The sequence below is a fragment of the Galeopterus variegatus genome, unplaced genomic scaffold, assembly GCF_000696425.1.
Source record: "Galeopterus variegatus unplaced genomic scaffold, G_variegatus-3.0.2 Scaffold2469, whole genome shotgun sequence".
In the NCBI taxonomy this organism is placed as follows: Eukaryota; Metazoa; Chordata; class Mammalia; order Dermoptera; family Cynocephalidae; genus Galeopterus; species Galeopterus variegatus.
The window spans coordinates 65,309-91,993 of NW_007728580.1; the positions used below are offsets into that span (position 1 = coordinate 65,309).

Here is a 26,685-nt window from a genome sequence, read left to right on the forward strand (position 1 = left end):
AAAAAAAAAAAAAAAAAAAAAAAAAAAAAAAAAAAAAAAAAAAAAAAAACATACATGTTATATATAATACACAATATATTAATACATTATATTAGTATATGGTAACACAGCGGTATGTTAAACACACTTCAATTTATTTCTGAGTTCTCTAATATGTTCCACTGCTCTATTTTGTGCCAATGGAAGAGGGGGTTTTTTGTTTGTTTGTTTGTTTGTTTGTTTAATATAGGGTAATAAATCCCTATGGGGGAAGAGGTGTTGAATCTAAGAAGACCTGTGATTGCAGCAACCAACAGAATTCAATAGAAGTAATTCTACATGACTTCTAACATTAGGTCATAAAAGGTGATGCAGCTTCTTTGCTCACTGTAGCATTCACTGTAGGAGGCCTGAGACTCTTGGCTGTCATACTGGAGAAGCCAAATACAAAGAATTTCATGAACAGTCCCAACGGAACTCCGAACCAGCCAACCACGTCAAAGCATTAAACATGTGCTGTAATTGGATTTACGTATCATTTTTATGCCTTAAAAATTTTTCTTTAATCCAAAGTCGTTAAGATATTTTTATATACTCTCTTACAAAGTTTTATAGTCTTGCCTTATACATTTACATCTTCAAACTGTATAAATTGAGAGAGATGATTAGAGTTAGCGATCTAAGGTCCTTGTGTTATTGAGGAGGAAGATAGAGACATTAACTTGAGATTTGGTCTAAGTATACATGTTAAAATCTCTAGGATAACCACTAAACAAAAATAGCTTCTAGCCAAACTGAACAACTCATAGTAAGTAGCCTACTATATGTTTGAGGTATCATGCACCTAACAATTTCCTTCTATTTTTTTTCAGAAGCCCTATTTCCAAATCACCCATATTAATTCACAAGAGTAATTTCAAAATTATGTACCGCAGCAACAATTCACACACACCTCTATGACCCCGTGTGTTCTTCACTACCATTGGGAACTCCAGTACTTCTGCTTCCTCAATCATTTTAGCAAAATTTTCATGGCCACCTGGTTTGAGAAAAAAACAAAGAAAAATTAAAAAGAACAGCAGAAGAAGTGTTTTGTGGACAATTTCATCTACACTAAAGAAAGCAGCACAAGGGAAGTAGAAGGTAAGAGTCTGATGGCTAACTTTTGTTTTTCTTGGAGAAAGAAATAAATATAAATTGAAAGTATAATTGAATGTCAGTTTAAAATCTCACTCTTTTAAATGGACAATAGCTATCTTAAACTAGAAAGACACCTACATTGTTTTTACCTAGTGAGTATCTGCTTTGCATCTGGTATACATATCTGTATTCTGATATCCAACTTAAAGAAATTAGGTATTTTTCAGCTAAACAGTTTCCTAATCCTATACTATTTTTTATATTTTTATCCCTTATTCCTCCACCACACAAATAATAGAAGCCCCAAGATTTACTTTAATATATTCAATTCCTCCCTTGTTGGATTAAAAAAGTGAAGAACGAATTGGTTAAGAAGATTTATCCAAGGCTAAAGAGATGCTACAGGCATGTGCACACATGCATACATACACCTTCTCTTTATTATCAAACACAAATACCAATTTTTCTTTTTTTTGTTTTTCCTTTTTGTCTTTTTTCGTGTCGGGCAACGGATCGCAACCCTCAGTGTCGCGCCCATACTGGACCGGCAACGGGATCGCAACCCTTGGTGTTGCGCCCGCACCTCGCTCAGCCAGTGAGCGGGAACCGGTCTGTATGTGGGATCCGAACCCTCGGCGGGAGCGCTGCTGCGCTCCCAAGCGGCGCACTGTAGCAGTGCGCCACCGGGCGGGCCCCAAATACCAATTTTTCTTATCTCCATTATTTATCAGAGTTCTTTCTACACTGAGATAACTCAGCATTCATGGATTAAGTCCTGCTTACTGTTATCGCCCAAGAACAAATAACACAATAGCAAGATTAGAGCAAAAATGAATCGTAGTTGTAAAAATCAGAATGATGATAGAGAAAAACTAAGCCAGGAAAAAGTTTATTTAACAACTGCAATATGAGAAATTGGCAACTTAGAGAAATTAACATGTTTCAGTCACAAATGTTTGATCCTTCAACATTAGAGCAAAGGTAGTATTTGCTAATTTAATTAACTTTTTTCTCCTTTTCATTCTCATAAAATCAGAATTGTAGAGGCATGATATACGATATAGTATTTCCAAAGCATTAGAAAGAATTCTCAAGTTATTCATATTCTTTTTCTTCTTATATAATTGCTAAATGCAGCAACTGCATCCACACATGCCATACAGGATGGGGGGAGGGTCCCTTTGTAAAAATTTTAACAGTAAGAAGATGATAGGGATTTCTTTTTAAAGCCTCATTAAATCTCCAAGCATTCTATTGGACATTTATTTGGAGAAACACCATTAAGGAAAACTCTATATTGAATTATAATGAGTCTGATCTTTTTCAAACTAGAAGAGACAGAAGAGCAGGAAATACATTAGTATAACATTATTTAGACAAGCATATTCAAACTATGGTCCTACAACCTGTGCATTTGTGACCTGTTTGCTGTTACCATGTGATCAGATAAATATAAAAAGAGTAAGCACTAAAAGCTTTTATAGCAATCTGGAATTGCTGTGATATTTTAATTGTATTTTACATGAGTATTAATCCACAGCAGACTGACCTTTTCTTTTTTTTTTTTCCTTTTTGTCTTTTTTTGTGACCGGTAACGGGATTGCAACCCTCGGTGTCGCACCTGTACCGCGCTCAACCAGTGAGCACATCGGTCTCTATATGGGATCCGAACCCTCGGCGGGAGCACCACTGCACTCCCAAGCACCGCATTCTACCGAGTGCGCCACTGGGCCAGCCCAGACTGACCTTTTCTTAAAAAAAGATCCTTTACCACATAGTTTTAGAAGCAGTGCTTTAGGGGCCGGCCTGGTGGCGCACTGCTACAGTGTGCCGCTTGGGAACGCGGCGACCCTCCCGCCAAGGGTTCGGATCCCACATACAGACCGGTTCCCGCTCACTGGCTGAGCGAGGTGCGGGCGCAACACCAAGGGTTGCAGTCCCGTTGCCGGACACGAAAAAAGACAAAAAGGAAAAAAAAAAAAGAAGAAGCAGTGCTTTAACTCATACCTAGTAAAGTGTGCATTTTCTTAAAAAAATGTAAAAATATTTATGAAGACCTGTCATGAAAATGATAATGAAGACAATGACAAACTAAACAGAACTCATCAAATTCTATTATCTTTTAGCTTGGAGGTTGGCAAACTAAGACCTGTGGGCCAGATTGGGCCTACTCTCTGTTTTTATAATAAAGTTTTACTGGAACAGAGCCATACTCATTTGCATAAGCACTGTCTAAAACAGCTCTCATGCTACAACAGCATTACTGAGGATTACCACAGAGAACTTACGGCCTGTAAAGCCTAAAATATTTATTATCTGTCCCTTTACAGAAAAAGTTTGCTAATCCCATTCTACCCCATATTGTGGAACTAATCTTAAGGCATGATTCATAATTTTCCTGCCCAGTTGGCTCACAAATTTACCCTATTAGTTTAATATGGCTTTCAAAAGTACTAATGCTCTAACACTTAGACTATACATTCTTATTAGTGAGCTTACCATATGAGAAAGTATCTGGTAGAGGAACACCATGGCCAGCCAACTCCTGAAATGTCCAGAACTTATTAACACAGTTCAGGATGGCTTGAGATCGGTTCATCAACCGGCATCCCATCTTCTCTAGATGGCGCAAAACGGTGATGTCACTATCACTTTGCACCCAAGGGGTTGGTACTCTCACTACCACCACCTGGGGGTAGGCCGTGATTAGTTCTCCATTGATCCGTAGACCTGAAATATATAGAAATGAAGCCAAAATGAGAAGGAAATATACAGTAGTACCCTTTTATTCATGGGGAATATGTTCTAAAGACCCCTAGTAGATGTCTAAACCATGGAAAAGTACCAAACCCTACATATACAGCACTATGGTTTTTCCTATACATATGAGGGTACTTCAAAAAGTTCATGGAAAGATTCCTATTATGTTTTAATTCTATTTTTCTACAAATTTTTTTAAATACCCTCACACACACCTTTGATATAGTTTAACATAAATTAGGCACAGTAGGAGATTAACAATAACCAATAATAAAATGAAACAATTATAACAATATACTGTAATAAAAGTCATGTGAATGTGGTCTCTCTCTCTCTCAAAATACTGTAATATTTTCAGATCACAGTTGAGCCCAGGTAACTGAAAACGCAGAAAGCAAAACCACAGATGGGGGGCGGGGTGGTACAGGACAGGACACTATCAACAATAATTATGTGTACATATGTATGTATATATACTTGTTTAAAACATTCAAATACAAAAATACAGAATATATTCACCTCCCATCAAACAACATAGGTACTTAGTGTTATTAGTACGTATTTTCCTGTCATCTAAGTATATAGAAAAATATATAGATATAATTTTTAGAACAATGAGATTTCATATATTTATATTATTTTATATAACTTTCTCCTATTACTTAAAATTATACCAGAGACATCATTCTATGTCAGTACATAGGCTTTATTTCATTTTTTTTTTTTTTTAGGTGAGCTGAATGGAATTACACTTTGCAGATATACATATGGTCAATCCCTTACTGATGGACATTCATTCACTTAAAAAATATTAAGCAATTACTATATGTCAGACTCTTTTCTACATGCTCAGAATAGATTAGTAAATAAGACAATAAGGTCCTTGCTCTCAAGAAGCTTTTCATTCCAATGGGAGAGACAGATATTTTATATATTCGTTTTTATGGTACTAAGCTTTTAAACATAGTAGTAGTTCTAATAGGGGAGAGATCAGTGAGGCAGAGTTAATGGCAAACTTAAAGCACAAGCCTTGAGATGTGTGTGTATTTAAAGAAAAGAGAAATGACACTTCAGATGTAAGGTAGCATCAGAAGTCACAGGGCAAAAACAACAATAAGAGCAATATGTGTGTCTTAACTGCAATTTGTATTGATGTAAGGCAAAAGATAAGGTATCAAATATGCAAAGCCACAGATTCTGAGCTAAAGAGTTCACAACTATTCTAATTAAGAGAATTAAGGGTTTGTGCTGGCTACTGCCTGCTGATAGTCCACACCATCCTCATCTTTTAATCCCTTCTCTGTATGATGGGGGCTAGAATCATTTCCCATATCCTCCTCTGCCAGCAGAATTCCATTATAAGAACCCATCGATGAGATGACAATCACACAAGACTTTGAAGGTGAAGGAAAAGTAAAAATTATTCTACAGGAGCACCTATGCGTAAGTATGTGGTAACCAGCAGACACGAGGTTTTGCCAGCTGCTACAGGCTTCTTGAGATAATGGATAGCAGATTTCTGCAATCATGTACCTGCTCAAAAGAGAATTTTTTTAAAATTGGAAAAAACACAGTGACGAGATTGGGGATTAAAAGGTTTGAAACAAGGATGTAGAGAATAGGAAAGCTGAAAAGGAAAGATAGTTTGGGGCAGAAGATGTTAAACTTGGGTCTAGATATGAAAGGTTTTGGTGATGCCATAAGGATGTCAAAGTAGAACTACTTGAAGTGTAGACTGGAATAATTATATTTATATATGAGTACAGTTCACATTGGTGGATGGACTGTGATACATATATATGTTTATATATTTATTTATGGTGATCAGCCCAAGAAGTAACAGCTAAAGAAATAGGGACATGGTGGGGGTGGGGTGGGGGGGTTGAAAAAGAAAAGAAAAGAAACCCAGGATCTCAATAAGAAACAAGGAAGTAAAACCTGAAGAAAAAAATCAGTTAAAAAACTAGAAAAATCTAGTATTGAGTAATAGTATAAAAAGTAAGTCAGTATTATCAAGAGAATAATCAAATTCATTAAATGAAAGAGAATATAAGAGGACTGAGTTTTGAGAAAAGCATGAGTGATCAGGAACATATTGTCAATTGTCAAGAAAAAATTAAACCAGTATTACCTTGTCTTCTCTTCATGCTAAACTGTAGACAGCTTTTGCACCTTTTAAGAAATTGGATAAAGAAAGCAAGGAACCGTTCTACTGTCAGTCCATACCACCAATATGAAACTGCCTATCTGCTGCCACCAGAAAATGAGACTACTTTACCCAAAGCAAAGTCAGATCTGCATAGTGAACGACATGAGTATCATTGAGGATGGAAAGAACTTCAATGTCATGCCTCCTATAACAGAAACAAACACTCTATGTTACTCTAAGCAAGCAGAAGGTGATCTGAAGCTGGAAAGATGAATGTGAGCCAAAAGGACAAAGTGGTATCTCTTAGGACTCTGCCTTATGTGCTACTTATCTTTTGAGCACTTTTACCAAATGCCACTCTTATCTTTGATGTAGAGCTTATAGAACTGAAATTTTATGTTATTTTTTTTTAGAACTGAAATTTTAAAATGGCTCCATCTGCACATAAATGTGGAAAGAACTTTGCCACAAATCTGCTATACTCATTGTAAAAACATGTATTCCAATTGAATATGCTATCACTCAGCTTTGTTTTCAACCCTACTTCATCAAGTGTATATTGTTTTTTTTAAATAAACATTTTAAACTTCAACTTACAAAATTGTTCATCTAATTTGTTTACTTAATACTGAGACTAAGATTTTAGTACAAATATTTTGGGTATAAGTTTTAGATTAAGTGTATGATCAAACATTTATAGTCAATGGTGAGTTAACCTTAAAATAGCAGTGGGGTGAAGGAGTAATCTTTGTTCTTTTTGTTTTTTAGGATAAGAAATGTATTATTTTTTAAAAGGCTGCTGTTGTCATAAAAGCAGAATGACAAGATACTAAGGATTAATTATTCTCCAAGTTGAAAGATTCCTTTGGGATATTAATAATCTCCTTGCCCATAATTAAGTTGGCAATTCCTCATGTAGCCTACCCTAAACCTTTGCTTTTCGAAAGCAGAGTTTGGCTAAACTGTTAATAAGTTACTAGTGGTTTTTTTTTAATTCTTCCCCCCACCCCATTCCACCTCACCCCCACCCCACCTGCCCCAGCAAACAAGGAACAAACGACTGATAGGCTCCTTGCTGACTGGCATTTATTTTCTCCCAACCTACAGTGTTCAAGAGGATTTTTCAGAACTTCTGGAATATTATGGAAATTTATGGAATTTTAATAATTTTAACTGAAAGTTTCAAGGAACTCTTTGTAACATAATTAAAAACACACACAATCTTTGTGCCATAAATCAAGGAAGCACTCTGCTGTGGTGTAAATTCCCCTCTCCCCTACAAGCTCATATTGGAAATTAACCCCCAATATGGTGGTGGAAGGTGGGGCTTTTAAGAGGGGGCTGGCCAGTTACTCAGTTGGTTAGAGCAGTGTTATAACTCCAAGGGATCATACCAGCCAGCCAACAACAACAAAAGAGGTGACCGAATCATCCTTGTGAATGGATTGATCCATTCATGAAGTAATGGGTTGACAGTTTAATGAGTGGTAATGAGCATGGTTCTGATGGCTTTACAAAAGAGTCAGAAGGTTAGCTTTCCCTCACTCTTGCCATTCTGTCACCATGTGATACCCTGAGCTGCTGCAGGGTATCACAGAAGAAGGCCCTTACCAGATGTGTTCCCTGGACTTTGGACTTCCCAGCCTCCAAAACTAAGAAATAAATTTTACTTCTTCATAAATTATGCAGTTTCAGGGATTCTGCTATCAGCAACAGAAAGGGACTAATACACACTCAAAGGGTAATGAGGATGGGTTCCAAGGATACAGGAGACAGCCTGGAGGGGCTGCCACTAGTCAAATTGGCAATGTTTTGACCACCAAAAAAATTAATTAACTGGTAACACAGTGAATACAAGAAAGTCCATGAGTCCATAATGATTATAGAGAAAGGGTAAAAAAGTCTCACTTGCTATCAGTGGAGGGGATTATTACACAAATCCCTATTCTAAAAACTGGTAAATAAAGTGGGAAAATTACACTTACCCCATCTTTTTAGAAAGAACTATAGGGAAATCTCCTTTAGAGAAGAATTTTAATATATCACTGACAGTGGCACACAGACTGTTATTTTGTGATTCCCAGTTGTATTCACAATGAAGTACATACGTATGAAGTGATTTTTTTTGCCCAAAATGTATGACTTGGATATAATCGTGCCAATTTAGAGGAAACTTCAGAAGGCAAACAAATCCGAAACTATGACAATTATTCTGATATCTTCAAAATGATGTCATTAAAGAAATAAAATAAAGATAGGGAGATAGTTCTAGATTTAAAAGATTAAGTAGACATTACATCCTAATGCAATGCATGAACCTTACCACAGCTGATTTAAAAATACTAACTGAAGAAGTTCAGTCAGAATCGACTAAGAAAATCTGATTCTAGAGCATTTATTAGGTGGTATTAGAAAGTTAATACTTTTCTTAGGTATGCTAATGGTATTGGATTATGTAGGTCAGTGTACTTATTTTTTGGACACACATATTGAAATATTTAGGGGTGAAATGATATGAAGGTAGATACTTAATTTGAAAGGTTAACACCCCGCACAAGTGTTATGCATATATATAATATTTATACATATTAGGAAAAAGAAATATGAACGAATTATGACAAAAGGTTATTAGAGAACACTCAAACAGCAAGACACCAAAAGTGTATCTGTTCATAATTCCATCCTTTCAAGTCTTCTACTTGTTTAAAATTTTTAATAAAAAGTTAGGGTGGGGAACCAAGACTTCGCATCAAATTCCTGAATATTCTCTAAAGAAAACTGATGCTAGGAGCTGGCTGGTTAGCTCATTTGGTTAGACTGTGGTGCTGATAACACCAAGGTCATGTGTTCGGATCCCCGTACCAGTTAAAGGCCAAAAAAAAAAAAAAAAAGGAAAACTGATGCTGGTCATTCATATTTCAAAATCTGGTTTTGGTGCTCAGCTTTTCACTCTTTTTTTTTTCTTTTAATGGTTTCTCATCCTTTCTCTCACCAACACCAAAAGTCTATTTACTCTTCTCCACTGTCCAATCTCTCTTGCCACTTACATTTAAAGTGTCATTACTATGGCACTTACAATAATGTAAAATTATTTACATTAGTTCACCTTAGAGAGAGAGAAAGGCAACACTGACTAAAAGCTACAATAACAGAATCAAATCTAGAACCAGAATTCTAACATGTTCTTTCTTAAGTTGTGAGTTCTAACTGGTAAAAGGAAGGAGACAGTGTAAGAAATTCACGACTTCTGAGCTGCCTACTCTCAGTTAAATTCACATAACAGCAATTTTGTTGTTTAGTGTTTAGGTCAGTAGTCCAGAAAATTGATCCACTATTTTACTGACAAAGTTATTGAACTTACCACCCCCAAAATGGTATTTGCCACATGAAAAATCTCAAGTCAACTGAGAAAAAAAAAGAGAGAGACTAGATAACTCTGAACATTTTAAGATATTCAAGTTATTATAAATCTGCTTTCCAATTAATCTGCTTTAGGAGATTAACTAATAAAAAATATTTCAGCAAGAGGATATAGATCACACAGAACTGATGCCTACCAGGAATGCAAGTGTCTTTGTGTATATCTAACATATCAGAGATGTCCTCTTAGACTATTTTTTTTTAATCACTAGTTTGCTTCCAAGTTTGCAAGTCCCACCAAGTTTCAAACTAATCAAAAATGAAGGAAGAAAAGTAATTACCTAAACTTTATAGAGAAAAGAACAACTGGTTATGAGAATTTATGGTACCAAGGGTCAGATAATTCCCAAGAGATGCATAAAACATTAAAATGTCTTTATTAAGGCTGGCTAAGAAATCATATAAGTACTAATTATCAAACATTAAAAACAAGTATAAGAATATATGTTTATAATGTAAGAAGACTTTCATATCTGCTTAGCTGCTTTCTAACAAGAAATATTTTGTTTTCTACCAGAATGTCAAAGACGGATATCCTCAGCAATCCTTTTCCTCTCCAATTTCTTGATGTTTCAAAGTCCTATCTAGCTATTAATCCCAGGCAGAAACAGAATTTTTAGCTTCAAAGGTATCTCTTTTGGGAATAATGAGGAGCCAATAAAATTCCTTTCCCAGACCCCTCATCAATGGTACAAATGGTACAGAAAGAAACAAAAGGAAGACTGCTCACACCTCATTATCACTGAGCAGTGCCACACTGCAGCTGACAGTCATGTGTTTAAAAAAAGAAAGACACAGGAGGAAGAGAAGAGGAAAACAAAAAACCAGCAAATAAACAACCGGATTATGCCTGTTGTGTTTTAAAACCATCTTTTTTTCAAGGTGATGACTGACTAGCTTCTTTTATAAGTACTTAAAAAAAAAAAAAAAAAAGAATCCGAGGTCAACATAACCAACTTTATCTCAAAAACTGACAAAGGGGGTAAGATATATAAAATATAAAGAAATGTGATGTCCCTCAATTCAACCCATCTCTTTAAATTTTATAAATGCTGACATTCAGGCTCTGCATGATTGAATACATTCTCTATTTCTGTACCTAAATAGTAAAATAAAAATTGGCTCAGGAGAAATACTTCACGAAATTGATAAACAAGAAGACAAAATACCCTTCAGGGGCTCATCCATTATCTATTCATTCTTTAATTCATTCAAAAACACTTGCTGAGCACCTACTTTAAGATTCTCTGCACCCTGTAATAAAGTCCTACATCCACCTAAGAAGTTTCGGGGAGGATGACAGGGGGGGGGGGGGAATGTATGTAAAAATGTTTGGCACACAGTAAGTGTTTGTGGCTATTAATTACTCTCAGCTCACAATAGCAGGGTGGGATAGGGAGACAGCATATGTCTTAACTGTTACTAGCAATACAACTCAGGAACTTGTTCCTTTATCTCCTTTTGCCCTCCACCCCCAATCAAACATATCTGATTTTTTTAACATTTGGTGAATAAAAGACTCAGTATTAGAAACAAGAAGATATAATTCTATTTTGATAATTTATCATAAAACCTTCCTAATGTGACTTGAAAGTTAAAAGTTAAAATACTGTATCTACGCTAATTATTACATTTTCTTTCCCCATAAAATAGCAATCTCTACTCAAATGGTAAAGAAAAGCTACAAAGATTGCAAGCAGAGAAATGTATCATTGAAGTCACTGATAATGAAGCCAGCCATAAAAATTAACTCCAGTCTTCCAGCAACAGACACTGTAGAAGAGAGGAGAGAAGAAGGAAAGCTTCTTTTTAGCCTAAGCAAAAAAAAGGCTAACTCCCCTGCTCACTTTGAAGGAGTGGTAAACTTTTTTTAGCAGTGGCTCTAATTAAAGTCAAATGTTTTTATCAATCTGTTCTACCTAACTCTTGGCAATCAAGAACAGCTCAAACGACTTCATGATATATGAAACTTTCTGAATACAGCTATAAATAAAAACCTACAGGGCCGGCCCGGTTGGCGCACTGCTACAGTGCGCCGCTTGGGAGCGCGGTGGCGCTCCCGCCGAGGGTTCGGATCCCACATACAGACCAGCCGCTCACTGGCTGGGCGAGGGGCGGGCGCAGCACCGAGGGTTGCGATCCCGTTGCCGGTCCCGGTCCAGTACGGGCACGACACTGAGGGTTGCGATCCGTTGCCAGACACGAAAAAAAGACAAAAAGGAAAAAAAAAAAAACCCTACAGAATAATGAACAATAAAGGGGGGAACATAAAACTCTTTGAATACTGAATGTTTTGAAGAAAACTAGAGAGAAAAAGTAAGGTATTAAGGATATTCCCTTCCACATTTCATTTTGACCCCAAATAGCAAGGAATAATGATAAGAGAATGGTAAAAGCAAATACAGGGAGTAGATTTATTGCAAGATCCTCTCTGGCATATAATGATGACTCCACCTGTGATTCAAATCCAAGCTCTGTCAATTTATAAGCTGTGTAACCTCAGGCCAAGTTACCTAACCTCTCTGTGCCTCAGTTTCCTCATCTGTGAAATAGAAATTATAAGAGTAGTTCCTATACAGAGGTGTGGAGAGGACTAAGTTAACACTGGTGAAGAACTGCCTGGCACACAATAAGCACCCAATAACTCATCTTTATCATTCATCATCCCTTTTTGCAGATGAGAAACTGAGACCTAAAGTAACTAGAAAGTAAGTTAATGAGGGTAGGAATATGACTATCTTGTTGATAGCTATATCACCTAGCACTTAAAATACTATTTAGCACATAGTAGTTGCTCAGTTATTACTTATTGGATAACTTGACCTTATCTCACAGTTTTTAAGAAGCAGAACTGGGGTTTAAACCCAGGTCTCAGTGTGGAGCTATACTGCCTAAAATAAAATTGTCCTATAAATTCTGCAGAAAAACTAGTGAACTCTAAAATTAAATAAGACCATATTAGTATCTAAAAACCCAAAGAAAGTAAAAGAAAATTTAAAAGGGCAGAAATGAATGAAATAGGAAACAAACACCAATAAAAAGGCCAACCAAGTTAAAATTTGGTCCCTGGAAAGCGAATAAATTTTTTAAATCCCTAGTGAGAATGAACTAGAAAAAAAAAAGAAGGCACAAATGAAGTCAAGAATAAAAGGGGGGAGAGGGCTCACTATCTATCCTGCAGACATTAAAAAGATAATAGAAAAATTTTATGAACAATAACACATCTGAAAATTTAGATGAAATGTATGAAAATTCCTAGAAAAATACAACTTATCAAAACTAACACAAGAAATATATAATTTGAATAACAGAATAACTAAAGAAAATTAATTCATTAATTAAAAATCTTTCCACAAAGAAATCTCAACCAAAAGTCTTTTCAAAGATGAATTCCATCAAACATTCACTTAAGGAAGAAATAACACCAACTTTACGCAATTCTTCCAGAAAAGAAAAAGAACAGTAACAATGTATCCCCAGCCTGTTTTTTTTTTTTTTCCCTTCCCTTTTTTGTCTTTTTTACTGACCAGTAACGGGATCGCAACCCTCGGTGTCGCGCCCATACTGGGGACCGGCAATGGGATCGCAACCCTGGGTGTCGCGCCCGCACCGCACTCAGCCAGTGAGCGGGAACCGGTCTTCACATGGGATCCGAACCCTCAGCGGGAGCGCCGCCGCACTCCCAAGCGGCGCACTCTCCAGTGCGCCACCGGGCCAACCCCCCAGCCTGTTTTAAAGGCCAACATAACTTAGCAGAAACTGACAATAACATTTCAAGAAAGAAAAGTCAATCTCACTTATGGACATAAATGCAAAAATCCTCAACGAAATATTAACAAATTATATCCTGCAACTAATAACAATAATTAATCATAAGCAAGTTGGGTTAGCTCCAAAAACTCAATATTACACAAACCAATCATGTAATTCACATTTTCAGAAAAAAGGGGAAAAGATACAATCATTCAACAGATAAAATTCAACAAGCATTCACAATTTAAAAAAATCTTTAGTACACTAGGAGTATAAAGAAATTTCCTTCATCTGATAACAGATACCTTTAAAAATGTACAGCCAATATCATGCTGAATGGTGAAAAGCTTTCTTCTGAGATCAGGAGTGAGACTAGGATGCTCACCATAACCTTTTCACTCTACAATGTACTGGAGGGGCCTATCCAGTAAAGTAGGTCAAGAAAAGGAAGTGAGATATTAGGATTGGAAAGAAAATATAAAACTCTCATTTACTCACAGATGATATGACTGTGAAAGTACACAATCCAAAAGAATCATAAAGTAAGTTTAGCAAGATGGCTAGATATAATGTCAACATACAAAACACAAGCAGCAACAAAAAGTTAAAAATGGAAAAACTTTGTGTCTCCTCGATAGCAGCAAAAACATAAAATTCATAGGAATTAGATACATCTAATAAAAGATGTGCAAGATCTCTGGGGAAAAAATTATGAAACATTATTAGTTACGTTAAAGACAATGAGTGACAGAGCAAGATCATGCTTACATATTGGAAAACTGAATATGTATGAATATTTCATTTTTTCATTTGTATTTATAGATTAAATACAACTTCAATCATAATTCTAAGTGGTATTTTTGTGGAACCCTGACAAGCTGATTCTAAAACTTACGTATATAAATGCAAAGGACCATGAATAGCTGGACAAGCTTGAGGAAGAGAGAAAGCATGCTCTAAATGGATGCCATTATAAAACTCCAGTAATTAAGTCAGTGTGGTACTGACACAAAGAACCACAATGAGAACAAAGAAACAGAACAAATAGCCCAGAAATACCACCTATGTATAGACAGTTGATTTATTACAAAGGTAACACAAGAGAGCAGAGAAGATCAGTCTCCTTAGTAAAAGCTGCTAGGACAACCAAATATTCAAATACAAAGAAAATCAAACTTTACCATTAACTATCACCACACCTAAAAAATCAATCCCAGGTGAACTCTACATGTTTACAGAAGAACTATAAAACCTCTAAAAGATAACATGGGTGAGTATTTACAACCTCGAAACAGGGACAGATTTCTTAAATCAGGCACAACCATAAACATAAGAAAAGTTGAATTATATTAAAAGTAAATTCTTCTATTTATCAAGACACCATTAAGAAAGTTAAAAGACAAGCCCCAGATTAGATATTTACAAAAATAAAAATAATCAGACAACCCAATAGCAAAATGGATAAGAGACTTGAACGGGCACTGTATGAGTGAGGATATACAAACAAATATATGAAAAGATACTCAATGTCATTAGTGACCTGGCATATATAAATTAAAACCACAATTAAACACCATTTCATACCCACCAGAATAACTAAAAACAAAGAACCATTAAACAAGTGTGTAGGAATATATGGCTTAAGAAGAATTACCTCTTCATTCACTAGGAGGAAGAGAATTTCCTTAACCTGGTAAAGAGTATTTGCCAATAATAATAATAATAATAATCTACAGTAAGCATTAGATTTGCTTGCTGGAACAAAATCACAGCATTCCCTTTATATTGGAGATCCTACCAAATCCAGTACAATAAGGAAAAGAAAGAAAAGACATAGAAACTCCCATCATTTAGAGAGACATGATTATCTGCATCACAACTGCTAGAGAATCTAGCTGAGAAAAAAAGCAAGGGATAATATTTATAGTATATCACCTTGCATGTAGGAAAAGAGAAGAAATACGAACATATTTCACACTCTGAAGACAGATGGCCTGATTCTAAGTACTGGCTCCAACATCTAATAGCTTTATGATCTTGGACAAACTATTCGATTTTCTCATTTGTAAAATAAAGAGTAGTAGTACCGGCCTTGTAGGATTATTAGAAGAATAAAATGAGTTAATATTTGTAAGATGTTTTAAATAGTGCTATATAAGAGACAGTAAAAGAAATTTAAAACTGTAATTCTAAGAGAAATTCTGAGACAAAGTATTACTCTTTTTCTAGCCTAACTTGGTAATTATACCCATGACCTCTTTATTGACTTGTCACTTGGGTCCCTTTCTTAGATAACAGTCATATGGAATCAGATCATCCAGTTTTACAACTTCCAAAAGTACTACGCATAAACAGCTGAAGAATATCATTTTTTCTGTCAATAGTTAACAACAGTATCATTTACTGAGTATTTACTCCGTGTCATATACTATACCAGGGCATTTTATACATATCTAAGTAATCCTGAGCACAACTTTACTAAGTAGGCATTTTAATTTTTATCCCTACATGACTGAGAGAAACCTTACCAAGAGATTTAAGTTAGCAGTAAGTAAATGAGTCAAGACCAGTCAGACCAACTGTAAACAGTTTAGTTCAATCAATAGTCAGAACAACTAGATCTAACTAGTTGTAAAGCACAAGCTCTTTTCACTATGTCACATAAATTCCCATGGAATCCCCAGCTTTGCTAATTTCCTAAGCAGAATTATAGCTGGAAGACTCCTCTTAGCAGGAATATACTAAAGGTTAGGTTAAACCAACAGTCCCCAATACTGGAAAGCCCCTGAATTCCATTAATTGCCTGTAAGGAAGAATTTAAAGATCTGAATAAAGATTCATTCTCGCGCTTTAAATTCTCCAATGCCTTTAGAAGGCTCTTCTAGCCTTCTGCCTCCAAATTCCTCATACTCTTTAAAGTGTTTTATGGCACCAGCTACCAGGTTCTCCTGAGCCTTCTCCTCAATGAGCCCATGGTTCCAAGTAAATGAAGGTAATTACTTAATTAGCCAGTTTCACTACTGTGTACCACGGGTTATTAGATTCTCATCCTGGAATAAGAAAGGTAGTTCTAAATGCTTTCTGCCCTAAGTACACCAGGTAACCAATTCTGAGGGTCTACTGTCTGCAATCTGTTCTCTGGAATTAACTGCTGTATTGGTTAAGGTTATCTGATCTGTAAGCAACTAAAGTATCTCTGGTTAACTTGGGCAGAAAAAAACTGGATAGATACAGGTTTTTGCACAAAACTAAGAATAATACTGGGAAAATTAGACTCGGTAAAAAAAAAAAATGACAATGGCAATTCTACGAATCTAGGAAACAGAAAAGGTACCACACCAAAATGATTAAATTCTAACTTTTTCCTTCTGTCTTTGAGTCAAACTGCTCAAATTCAAAGGGAAGAGAGATGCTAACATATGATCTAGCTTGGCTATAAAAGAGCAAGGAACCTTGCCTAACAGCTCCACCAAGGCTGTACAATATGGGAGGAGAATTATTCTGCAAAAGAAAAGCCATGTGCTGTTAAGAAAAAAGAAAATTGGGAGGGGGGGGCAGGGAAATGAATGGCCAAGAAACAAGAGCATATTATAGGCCAAAATTGAACTAGTAACTTTACCCACCTTAGTGTATTTACTTCTCAAAATTCTGTGGGATAGTTTTGGTTAACTATAATAATAGCATCTTAGGGGGCAGGGACTAGGGATACTAGACGTCTTGTAACATTTTGTCACTATACCCACATGATAACCAAGGAAATTATTTTGACATGACACATAAATATTTTACATAAATACTACACTCTCCTCAACTACTTTGGAAAGAGACAATCACTTTGATTAGAGAGGCATTGTTGCTTGGTGGTGGCAGAGAAGATAAAACTTCATTCAAGTAATTCTCCCAAGAATTAATAACTACAATGCATCTTGATTTGTAGCATGTAGACTAAATATAATCAAGGCTCCCTGGTGCTTTGGTAATAGGAAGGGGAAAAGAAGATCTGAGTACCTAAAAGAAAAAACACTACCTCCTGGTAATTTAAGATACAAATGCTTTTTTTAAAAAAATATACATTCTATAAGCATATTGGAAAAGAGAAAGGGGGAAAAATATATATACATATACAGACACACATATGTGCCTAACAGTATACCATGTATATAGTAGGTGTTGTAAAACTATTTTTCTTTCCCTTCTCAATTAACTGAGAGAAAAATATTCAAAATAAACAAACATTTTAATTATATAAAATAACTAAGTGTTATTTTGCGATAGGTTTTCCTATTAATGCAACAAGGGAAAAGAAGAGCCAGACAGCCAGTATTAGCCCAATGAAATAGGACGAACTGAGTTCTCAACAACAATGTACTTCAAGTAAATGGTAAGTAACTGAATCAACATCTTATGAGAGTGAAGTAACGAAGTTTGGAAGAAAAGCAACAAAGTATATGTCTGTGCTAAAAAGCACAAAGTTTGGAAATCTACTAGAAATGAAAACCAAACACCAAAATGACAATATGTGTAAAAAGCAAATTGATTCTTCTTAAAAAACCATCTTTAAAAAAGAAGAAAAAACAAACTTGAATCTCCAGACTCAATGGCTTTGCAGTCATTAAACATAATACATGAAAAAGATTATGAACTATCGTAGATATGCCATGAATGTTGGAGTATAAATGAGTTGTTCACATCGCTTCTCAAAAGGCTGACATGTATATTGACATATAATTACTGTTTTAGGAAATACAAATTACATAGATATGTATTACTTACGCATAACACCTAAAAAATTAGACAAACCGATTAAAGATCAGAGTAATGTTTGCCTTTTTCATGATTGTTTGTGAACTTTTCAAAGCAATGTATATTTTCAGGTCAATTTAGCACAGTAAATGTTTCAGTTTAAATTAGGAAATGATAATGGGCACAACATTTTCATCAGTTCAAACTGTCCATATATTTTATTTTTCACTTTCTATTATGGAAACCTTCAAACAGATTAAAAAAAAAAAAAAGTAGGGCAAACAGTATAATATATCCAATGTACCATCAGCCACTTTAAACAATTATCACCACTTTCACCATGGCCAACCCTGCTTTTCATCTCTACACCCAAACATTTCCCCCAATCACAGATTGAGTCTACAGAACAAGATATAACATAGGTCATCCCTATCTCCTTCACCTTTCCCAAGAGGTAAGCACTTTTTAAAAATTATTGGTTTATCCTTACATTACTTTTCTTAAACCAGCAAAAATTATATTTACATACCATCCTCCTCTTAGATAATGGCACCACCTTTTTCCCCAACTTACTGATTTCACTTAACAATGTCATATTTTAAGCAGCAGATATTTTAGTATGTATTTCAAAAGAATAACTCTTCGGGCACACAAAAATTTCTTAAATAGGACACAAAAGCACTAACAAGAAAAATTTAAAAAAAAAAAAAAAAAACACCACTAGACTTATTAAAATTATATAAGCTTCCATTCCACTACACCATTACCAGAGTGAAAAGGTAATGGAAGAAGACATTCATAATACATGTATATCAATTAAGTGACTTGTGCCCAGAATACAACACAAAACAACAAAAAGAAAAGACAAATACCCCAATAAAAAAATGCATATAAGGGCTGGCCCGGTGGCGCACTGCTGCAGTGCGCTGCTTGGGAGCGCGGCGGCGCTCCCACCGAGGGTTCGGATCCCACATACAGACCGGTTCCCGCTCACTGGCTGAGCGAGGTGCGGGTGCAGCACCGAGGGTTGCGATCCCGTTGCCGGTCCCAGTCCGGTACGGGCATGACACTGAGGGTTGCGATTCGTTGCCGGACACGAAAAAAGACCAAAAAAAAAAAAAAATGCATATAAGGGCCGGCCCATGGCTCACTCGGGAGAGTGCAGCGGTGCTGATAACACCAGGGCCCCGGGTTCGGATCCTATATAGGGATGGCTGGTTCGCTCACTGGCTGTGCTGACAACACCAAGTCAAGGGTTAAGATCCCCTTACCGGTCATCTTTAAAAAAAAAAAAAAAGCATATAAGCCTAAAGAATAAAATACATGAGTCCATACTGACATAAATAAAAGGGGAAGGAACAAGTCTTCCTTACAGAAAAGTTCTATGTAATGTAGAAGAAATAAGAGAAAACTAGTCACCATTAGATCACCACAATAATAACTGCTACAAGCAATCTCTACCAGTAAGTGCTAAAATCAGTGGTCAAAACTCTGGGGAGAAACAGAATATCTGCATAATCTTAAGACAGTATCTTCCCCGTAGGCATTTATTAAAAGGAAAAATAGTAATTTTAAAATGGGAGACACCAATTTAACTAAATAATCAAGGTTAACATCACCATTAACAAGAAATAGCTACATCGTGTACCCTGTGATGCGATGTACCAGGAAGGGTACATCCCTCTGTGGTATGTGTCCTAACTTAGGAGATGTCAAACTTTTCTGTAAAGAGCCAGAATAGGCTTTGCAGGCCATACAGTCTCAGTTACAATTACTCAACACTGCTGTTGTAATACAAAAGCAACCAGACAACATGAAAATAAAGGGCACTGCTATGTACTAATAAAATTTATAAAAACAGATAGCAAGCCTGTGGGCTAGTTTGCTGGCCCCTGCAAAATCACATAACATCAATCTAATCATGAGAAACACTCAAATTGTGGGACATTCTAAAAAATATACTGAATCAGTATGTTTCAATAGCATCAATGTCATAAAAGACAACAAAGAGGAGTGACATCAGCAAGGTAGTGGAATAGGAAGCCTCAAATTTCTTCTTCTCCCAGAGAGACAACAACTTAATACATGGTCCAAAACGCTTTTATGAGAACTCCAGAAACCAGTTAAGAGGTCCCAGTACCCCAGGAAAGTGCAAAATTATTATGCCAAGAACAGGCACATTGAAACAGGTATGAAAAGCCTCTACATTTTATCCATGATAGCCCTTCCAAGCCAGTGCAATCGGGGGAAAAACATTCACAGATATTCCCCCAAGAGGAAAAGAGGAGAGTGGGCAGTATTTCCCACATTCAGCTTTTTGGAGAGTTGTCCAAAGGGCTGCTTTCATGTCACATCTGACTGGAAGTGCTAACAGGGAACCAGCATACTTTGGATGCTTGGGGGCTGCTGAGAAAGGAGAGCTAGATGGTTTCGGGCAGCACCCAAAAACCTGCAGTGCCACAGGAAGAAATCAGAGGGAGCAACATATTAAGAGCTCCTGAATGAGAAAAAAGTGAACCTCTCTAACTGGGAAATTACAAACACAAGCCCAGAGAAGACAAATCTCCAGAAAAGATATAAGCAACCTCCAAAAATCCCCTGCTGGGCTGATTGGTGAAGATATTTCCCTGTACAAATCCAGTCTGTAAAGACTGAGAGAGGTGGCCATATTTCAAATACCCAAATCCCAGCAAAAAAAAAAATAACGAGGCATACAAAGAAACAAGGAAACATGGCCCAATGGAAAGACCAAAATAAATATAGGAATTGACCCTAAAGAAATGGAGATCAATGAATTACCTAAGGAAAAAAAAAAAAAAAGCCAATGAACTACAATAGTACACAAACAAAATCAGACAAACGATACATGAGCAAAATGAAAACATCAACAAAGAGATCAATATTATTAAAACAAAAATGCAAGAAGCTTAAGAACACAATAAGTGAATTTCAAAATTCACTGGAGTAGTTCAGCAGCAGACTTAATCAAGCACAACAAAGATTCAGCAAAGGCAAAGACAGGTCATTTGAATACCTGCCACCCAAAAAGAATGAATAAAAGTGAAGAAAGCCTGAGGAACGTACTGAACACCATCAAGCAGACCAATAAAAGGATTATGCAAGTCTCAGAAAAAGCAGTAAGAGACAAAGGGGCAGAGAACTTATTTGTACAAATAATAGCCAAAAACTTCCCAAATGTGAGGAAGGAAACAAACATTCAAATTCAAAAAGCTCAATGAGCTCCACATATGATGAACCTAAAGAGGCCCACCATGAGACGCCTTAAATTCAATCTGTCAAAAGTCAAAAGACAAAGAGAAAACACCTCCTCACGTACAAAGGAGAGCTCCCATAAAATTGTCAGGGGAGATTTCTCGGCAGAAACCTCATAGGACAAAGGGAAATGTGAAGATATATGAGAAGTGGTGAAAGAAAAAACTGCCAACCAAGAATACTATATCCAGTAACAATAACATTCAAAATTGAAGGAAAAATACAGACTTTCCTGAGTAAAAAAGCTGAGGGAGTTCATCAGCACTAAACCAGCCTTAGAAGAAGTGCCAAATGGAGTCCTTCCAATTGAAACAAAAGAATGCTAGACAATAACACAAAAGCACGTGAAAATATAAAGCTCTCTGGTAGAGACAAATATATAAACATACACAGAATCCTGTAATACTATACCAGTAATGTATAAATCACTTTTAACTCTGGTATAGAATTTAAAAGACCAAAGCATAAAAAAAAAAAACTATAAAACTATATTGATAGATAAAAATATAAAAAGATGTAATTTGTGACAACAGTGACAAAGTAGGGAAGATGTAAAGGTAGAGAGTTTTTATATGCAATTGACATGATCACTTAAAAATAGATTGCTGTAACTTTTAACATGTGTTATGCAATCCCTATGGTAACCACAAAAAAATAATGCTTGTACATGTTACTTGGAATGTAAATTGGCACAGCCATTATGAAAAACAATATGGATGTTCCTCACAAAATAGAACTAAAGTAGTCCCCCCTTATCCAGGGAAGATATGTTCCAAGACCCTGAGTGGATGCCTGAAACCACAGACAGTATCGAATATATACACTATGTTTTTTCCTATACATGCATAGCTATGAAAGTTTTATTTATAAATTAGGCACAGTAAGAGATTACCAACAATAATAAAATAGAACAATTATAACAATATGCTGTAATAAAAGATATGTGAATATAGCCTTTCTCTAAATATGTCTTATCGTACTATACTCGCCTATTTTCACACCATAGCTGACCACAGGTAACTGAAACCATAAAAAACAAAACCATGGATTGAGGAGGACTATTATATCTTATGATTCAGCAACTTCACTTCTGGGTGTATATCCAAAGGATATGACATCAGTAACCCAAAGAGATATCTGAACTCCTATGTTCACTGCACTATTATTCATAGTAGCCATGATATGGAAACAACTTCAATGTCTACTGGTGGATTGATGGATAAAAAAGTGTGGTATAAGCTCACTCGGTTACAGCATGGTGCTGATAACACCAAGGTCTAGGGCTCAATCCCTTAAAAAGGGGGGGGGGTATATATACACAATAGAATACTATTCAAACTTAAGAAAAAAATCCTGTTATTTGCAACAATATGAATAAACCTCGAGGACATTATGCTAGTAAAATAAAATAGCCACAAAAATAAAAATGCTACATGTGAAGGTTAATTCTAGGTGTCAACTTGATTAGATTAAGGAATGCCCCAAAACCCAGTAAAGCTATATGTTTAAGTGTATCTATAAAGGTGTTTCCAGAAGAGATTCACATGACAGCCTGAGTGGACTGGGTGGGAAAGATCCTCCCTCAAAATGGGCAGGAACCACCCAATCCACTGGAGGCCCTAAAACAACAACAACAATAATAAAAAAAAAAAAAAAAAAAAAAAAAAAAAAAAAAGAGAAAAAAGGCAAATCTTGTTCTCCATTGGTGCTGTGATACGCTTCTCTCCTAACCCGTGGACATCAGAGCTCCAGACTCTTCAGCTTTTGGGTTCCAGGATTTAGACCAAGGACACCATTGGCCTCCCTGGTTTTGAGGCCTTCAGACTTGGACTGAACAACACTACCAGCATCCATTTTGCAGACGGCCTATCATGGGACTTCTCTTCACAACTGCATGAGCTGTTTCCTTTAATAAATCCCCTCTCATACATTTATAACATATCCTGTTGATTCTGTCTCTCTGGAAAACCCTGACTAATACACTGCATGATCTCAGTTATATGTGGAATCTAAAAATGTAAAACTTATAGAAACAGAGTAGAATGGTATTTACAAGGGGTTGGGAAGGAGATATGGGGAGATGTTGGTCAAGGGGTACAAAGTTTTAGTTTTGCAAGATAAATATGTTCTGGGTATGGCAATGACTTTTTAGATAAAACACCAAAGGCAAGAAATAATTAAATAATAAAAGAAATACAGGCGTCCCTTGGTATCCACAGGGGACTGGGTCCAGGACCTCCCACATACACCAAAATCTGCAGATACCGTTGCTTCTGCAGAACTCGAGTATGTATATGAAAAGTCGGCCCTCTGTATATGTGGGTTTCACATCCTGTGAATACTGTATTTTCGAAGCACAGTTGAAAAAATTCCACGTGTAAGTGGACCTACGCAGTTTAAACCTGTGTTGTTCAAGGTTCAACTGTAATGGCTAAGTTGGACTTCAGTTAAATAAAAAATTTCTGCTCTGTGAATGACACTGTCAGTGAATGAAAAAACAAGCCACAGACTGGTAAAAAAATATTTGTAAATTACACATCTGACAAAGGACTATTATCCAAAATATACAAAGGACTCCTAAAACTCAACAACAACAAAAAAAACCACCAGGTTTTAAAATGAGCAAAAGATTTAAACTGACACCATATCAAAAAGATATGCAGATGGCAAATAAGCTTATGAAAAGATGCTCCATATCATATGTCATCAGGGAATCACAAATTAAAAGAGCAATGAGATACCATTATATACCTATTAGAATGACCAGAATCCAGAACACTGACAACACCAGAGGCTGGTAAGGATGTGGAGCAACAAAAACTCTCATTCATTGCTGATGGGAATGCAAAATGGTACCACCACTGGAAAAGTTTGGCAGTTTCTTACAAAACTAAACATACTCTTGTGACATTCTGCCCTAAAAATCCTCTGTGCTTTTACCTCTTCATCTCTCCCTGCCCTTACCCCTTGGCAACCACCACTGGTCTTTTTACTATCCCCATTGTTTTGCTTTTTTCCAGAATGTCATATAAGTTGGAATCACACACTGTGCAGCCTTTCCAGATTTAGCAATATGCATTGAGGTTCCTCCATGTCATCTGAAGGCCTGATAGCTCATTTCTTTATATTGCTTAATAATATTCCATTGTCCAGATATCCCAGGTTGTCCATTCACCTACTAAAAACATCTTGGTTACTTCCAAGTTTTGGCAACTATGTCTAAAGCTGCTATAAACATTCGTGTGCAGGCTTTTGTGTGGACATAACTTTTCAGCTCGGTTGGGTAAATACCAAGGAATATGAATGCTTAATCATATGGCAAGAATATGTTTAGTTTTGTAAGAAACTGCCAAAATTTCTTCCAAAGTGGAATACAAACTATCGATCAGATAAAATGAGTACCATATAAAAATGAATGTCTCTAGAACAAAATTTGACTATAAATCCTTAGTGGAATGAATCTAAAGTCAAAAGAAGGACTGAAAAAATCTAAACTTTATACAGTAATCACATTGTTTGAAATGACAATATTACCTTTGGATGAAACAAATAGGCAATTACTGGTGTTTTCTTTAAGAATATTCAAAAGAAAAGAAAATGATCAGCTTAAGACATTCAATATAAATCAAAAATTTTATAGAATCACCAATTTGTTAGCACTGGATCAGTAATGTCAATATGAACTGATACCTTTAAAAGAATAAAATTACAATTAAATATCTTTTCTAGTTCTGTCTACTAAAACAGCCCAGGAGCACTGTCACCCCCAAACTGTACTACAACACTCAGACTATGCTCTCGAATACAATTTTCCACAAAAGATACCAGGATTCCTTGGAGAAATGGCCAATTCTATACCTGAAGCTGGGAAATGCAAGGTGAGCTTGAAGCATTCTGTTGTGTCTAAAGGCAAGGCAGTTTTGAAAGATGAATCCAGCCATGTTAAAAAGACAGATATAGGAGGTTCCCAGTGCCAAAGTAGAGACAAACTGGGCATAACAAAAGAAAGTATTGGCTACTGACATATGCAAATCTGAAATAATAAGTTCATAGTGATACTCAAGTGGGTAGAAAAATCAACATACAGTATTCTAAAAGAGGAGATATAGAACGGAATATATTTCTATTGAGTCTTGTCATTTGTCATGTAAATTTTTCTTATTTATGCCATCCAGTCTCTGATAATTTGTTATAGCAGTCCAAAATGACTTAGACAATCTATAAAAAAGGCCTTTTTAGAGGAGAGACTTCCAGAATGGTGGACTTTTCTGGCTCACCATAAATACCAGAATCCTATGTATTGATATCAAATGAGACAAAGCCACGTAGAAGATTTAAAATTCAAGGAGGAACTGTCCCTTTTATTCTTACCTGACACACACTATGAGAATCCTTTAAATGCTCTGATGGAATGCTCCTTTAAATGCTTTAAATGCATTTAAAGGAGCATTCTGTCCCTTTTTTTCTTACCTGACACACACTATGAGAATCCTTTAAATGCTCTGATGGAATGCTCCTTTAAATGCTTTAAATGCATTTAAAGGAGCATTCTGTCCCTTTTTTTCTTACCTGACACACACTATGAGAATCCTTTAAATGCTCTGATGGAATGCTCCTTTAAATGCTCCTTTCAATCCTTTAAATGCTCTGATGGAATACTCCACCAAAACTCCTACCTCAGAAACAATCCAACTGAGGAGCAACATGTCAGTCACTTCTTACATGGAAATCTTCAATCTCTATAAATAAATCTCACTTTCCTTACTAATTAGCTTGGCTGGGGGAAGGGGAATCAGTTCTCCCTACCCCTTTCCCAACAGAAAGAGAAGAAAAACCTCACATCATGAACACCATAATTCATACTAAGAAAACTGCAACTCTGTTCTCTGCCTTCCTTTTCTTTTCTTATTGTTAAGTGGAATGTGTTGGCAATCCTTTTTTTTTTTTTCGGAATTAGACAGCAGAAAGATTTTATAGTCAAGAGAAAAACAATGGGCAATGACTATCCAGACATTGTCAAGCAGAAGGCATTTTAACCATCAGAAGCAAAATATTCTGACCACACTGACAAAGAAATACGTTGTGCAGAAACAATGAATGATACTAAGACAGAAAAATTTACTGTTTAATGGCATTTGGCTAATTCTCTTGATTCTCATTCCCCACTCAACATGACCTTTCCTAATGATTTGACTTCTTATGATTTTGCATATAGGAAGCAAATGTGCTAATCACAATCTAGTCCATATCACTATTTTTCATTCTAAATCCCCAAATTGGCTTTATTATGATTTGACTTCCCATGTACTTTGATTACAGGGAAAAAATGTGCTGAATTACATCTGTGTTAACATCTATTTCTAGGATAGCAATTTGCTAATATCAAGTAATAAACTGGCACTTTGGTTTTATTTTTTTTTTTTCGTTAAATTTTTATTTTGTCAATATACACTGTATATGATTATTAT

General features: G+C 35.9%; 1 protein-coding gene across 2 annotated transcripts in view; it reads right to left on the reverse strand.

Annotated features, from left to right (window-relative positions):
* Positions 1-26,685, reverse strand: part of RIMKLB (ribosomal modification protein rimK-like family member B) — a 77,749-nt gene that overhangs the window by 14,541 nt on the left and 36,523 nt on the right. For both annotated transcript variants that reach the window (XM_008581802.1, XM_008581803.1), the window contains exons 3-4: positions 3,619-3,849; positions 932-1,018 (exon numbers count right to left, since the gene is read on the reverse strand). In XM_008581802.1, coding sequence (XP_008580024.1) covers positions 932-1,018; positions 3,619-3,849 — 318 coding nt within the window. The remainder of the gene's footprint in view (positions 1-931; positions 1,019-3,618; positions 3,850-26,685) is intronic.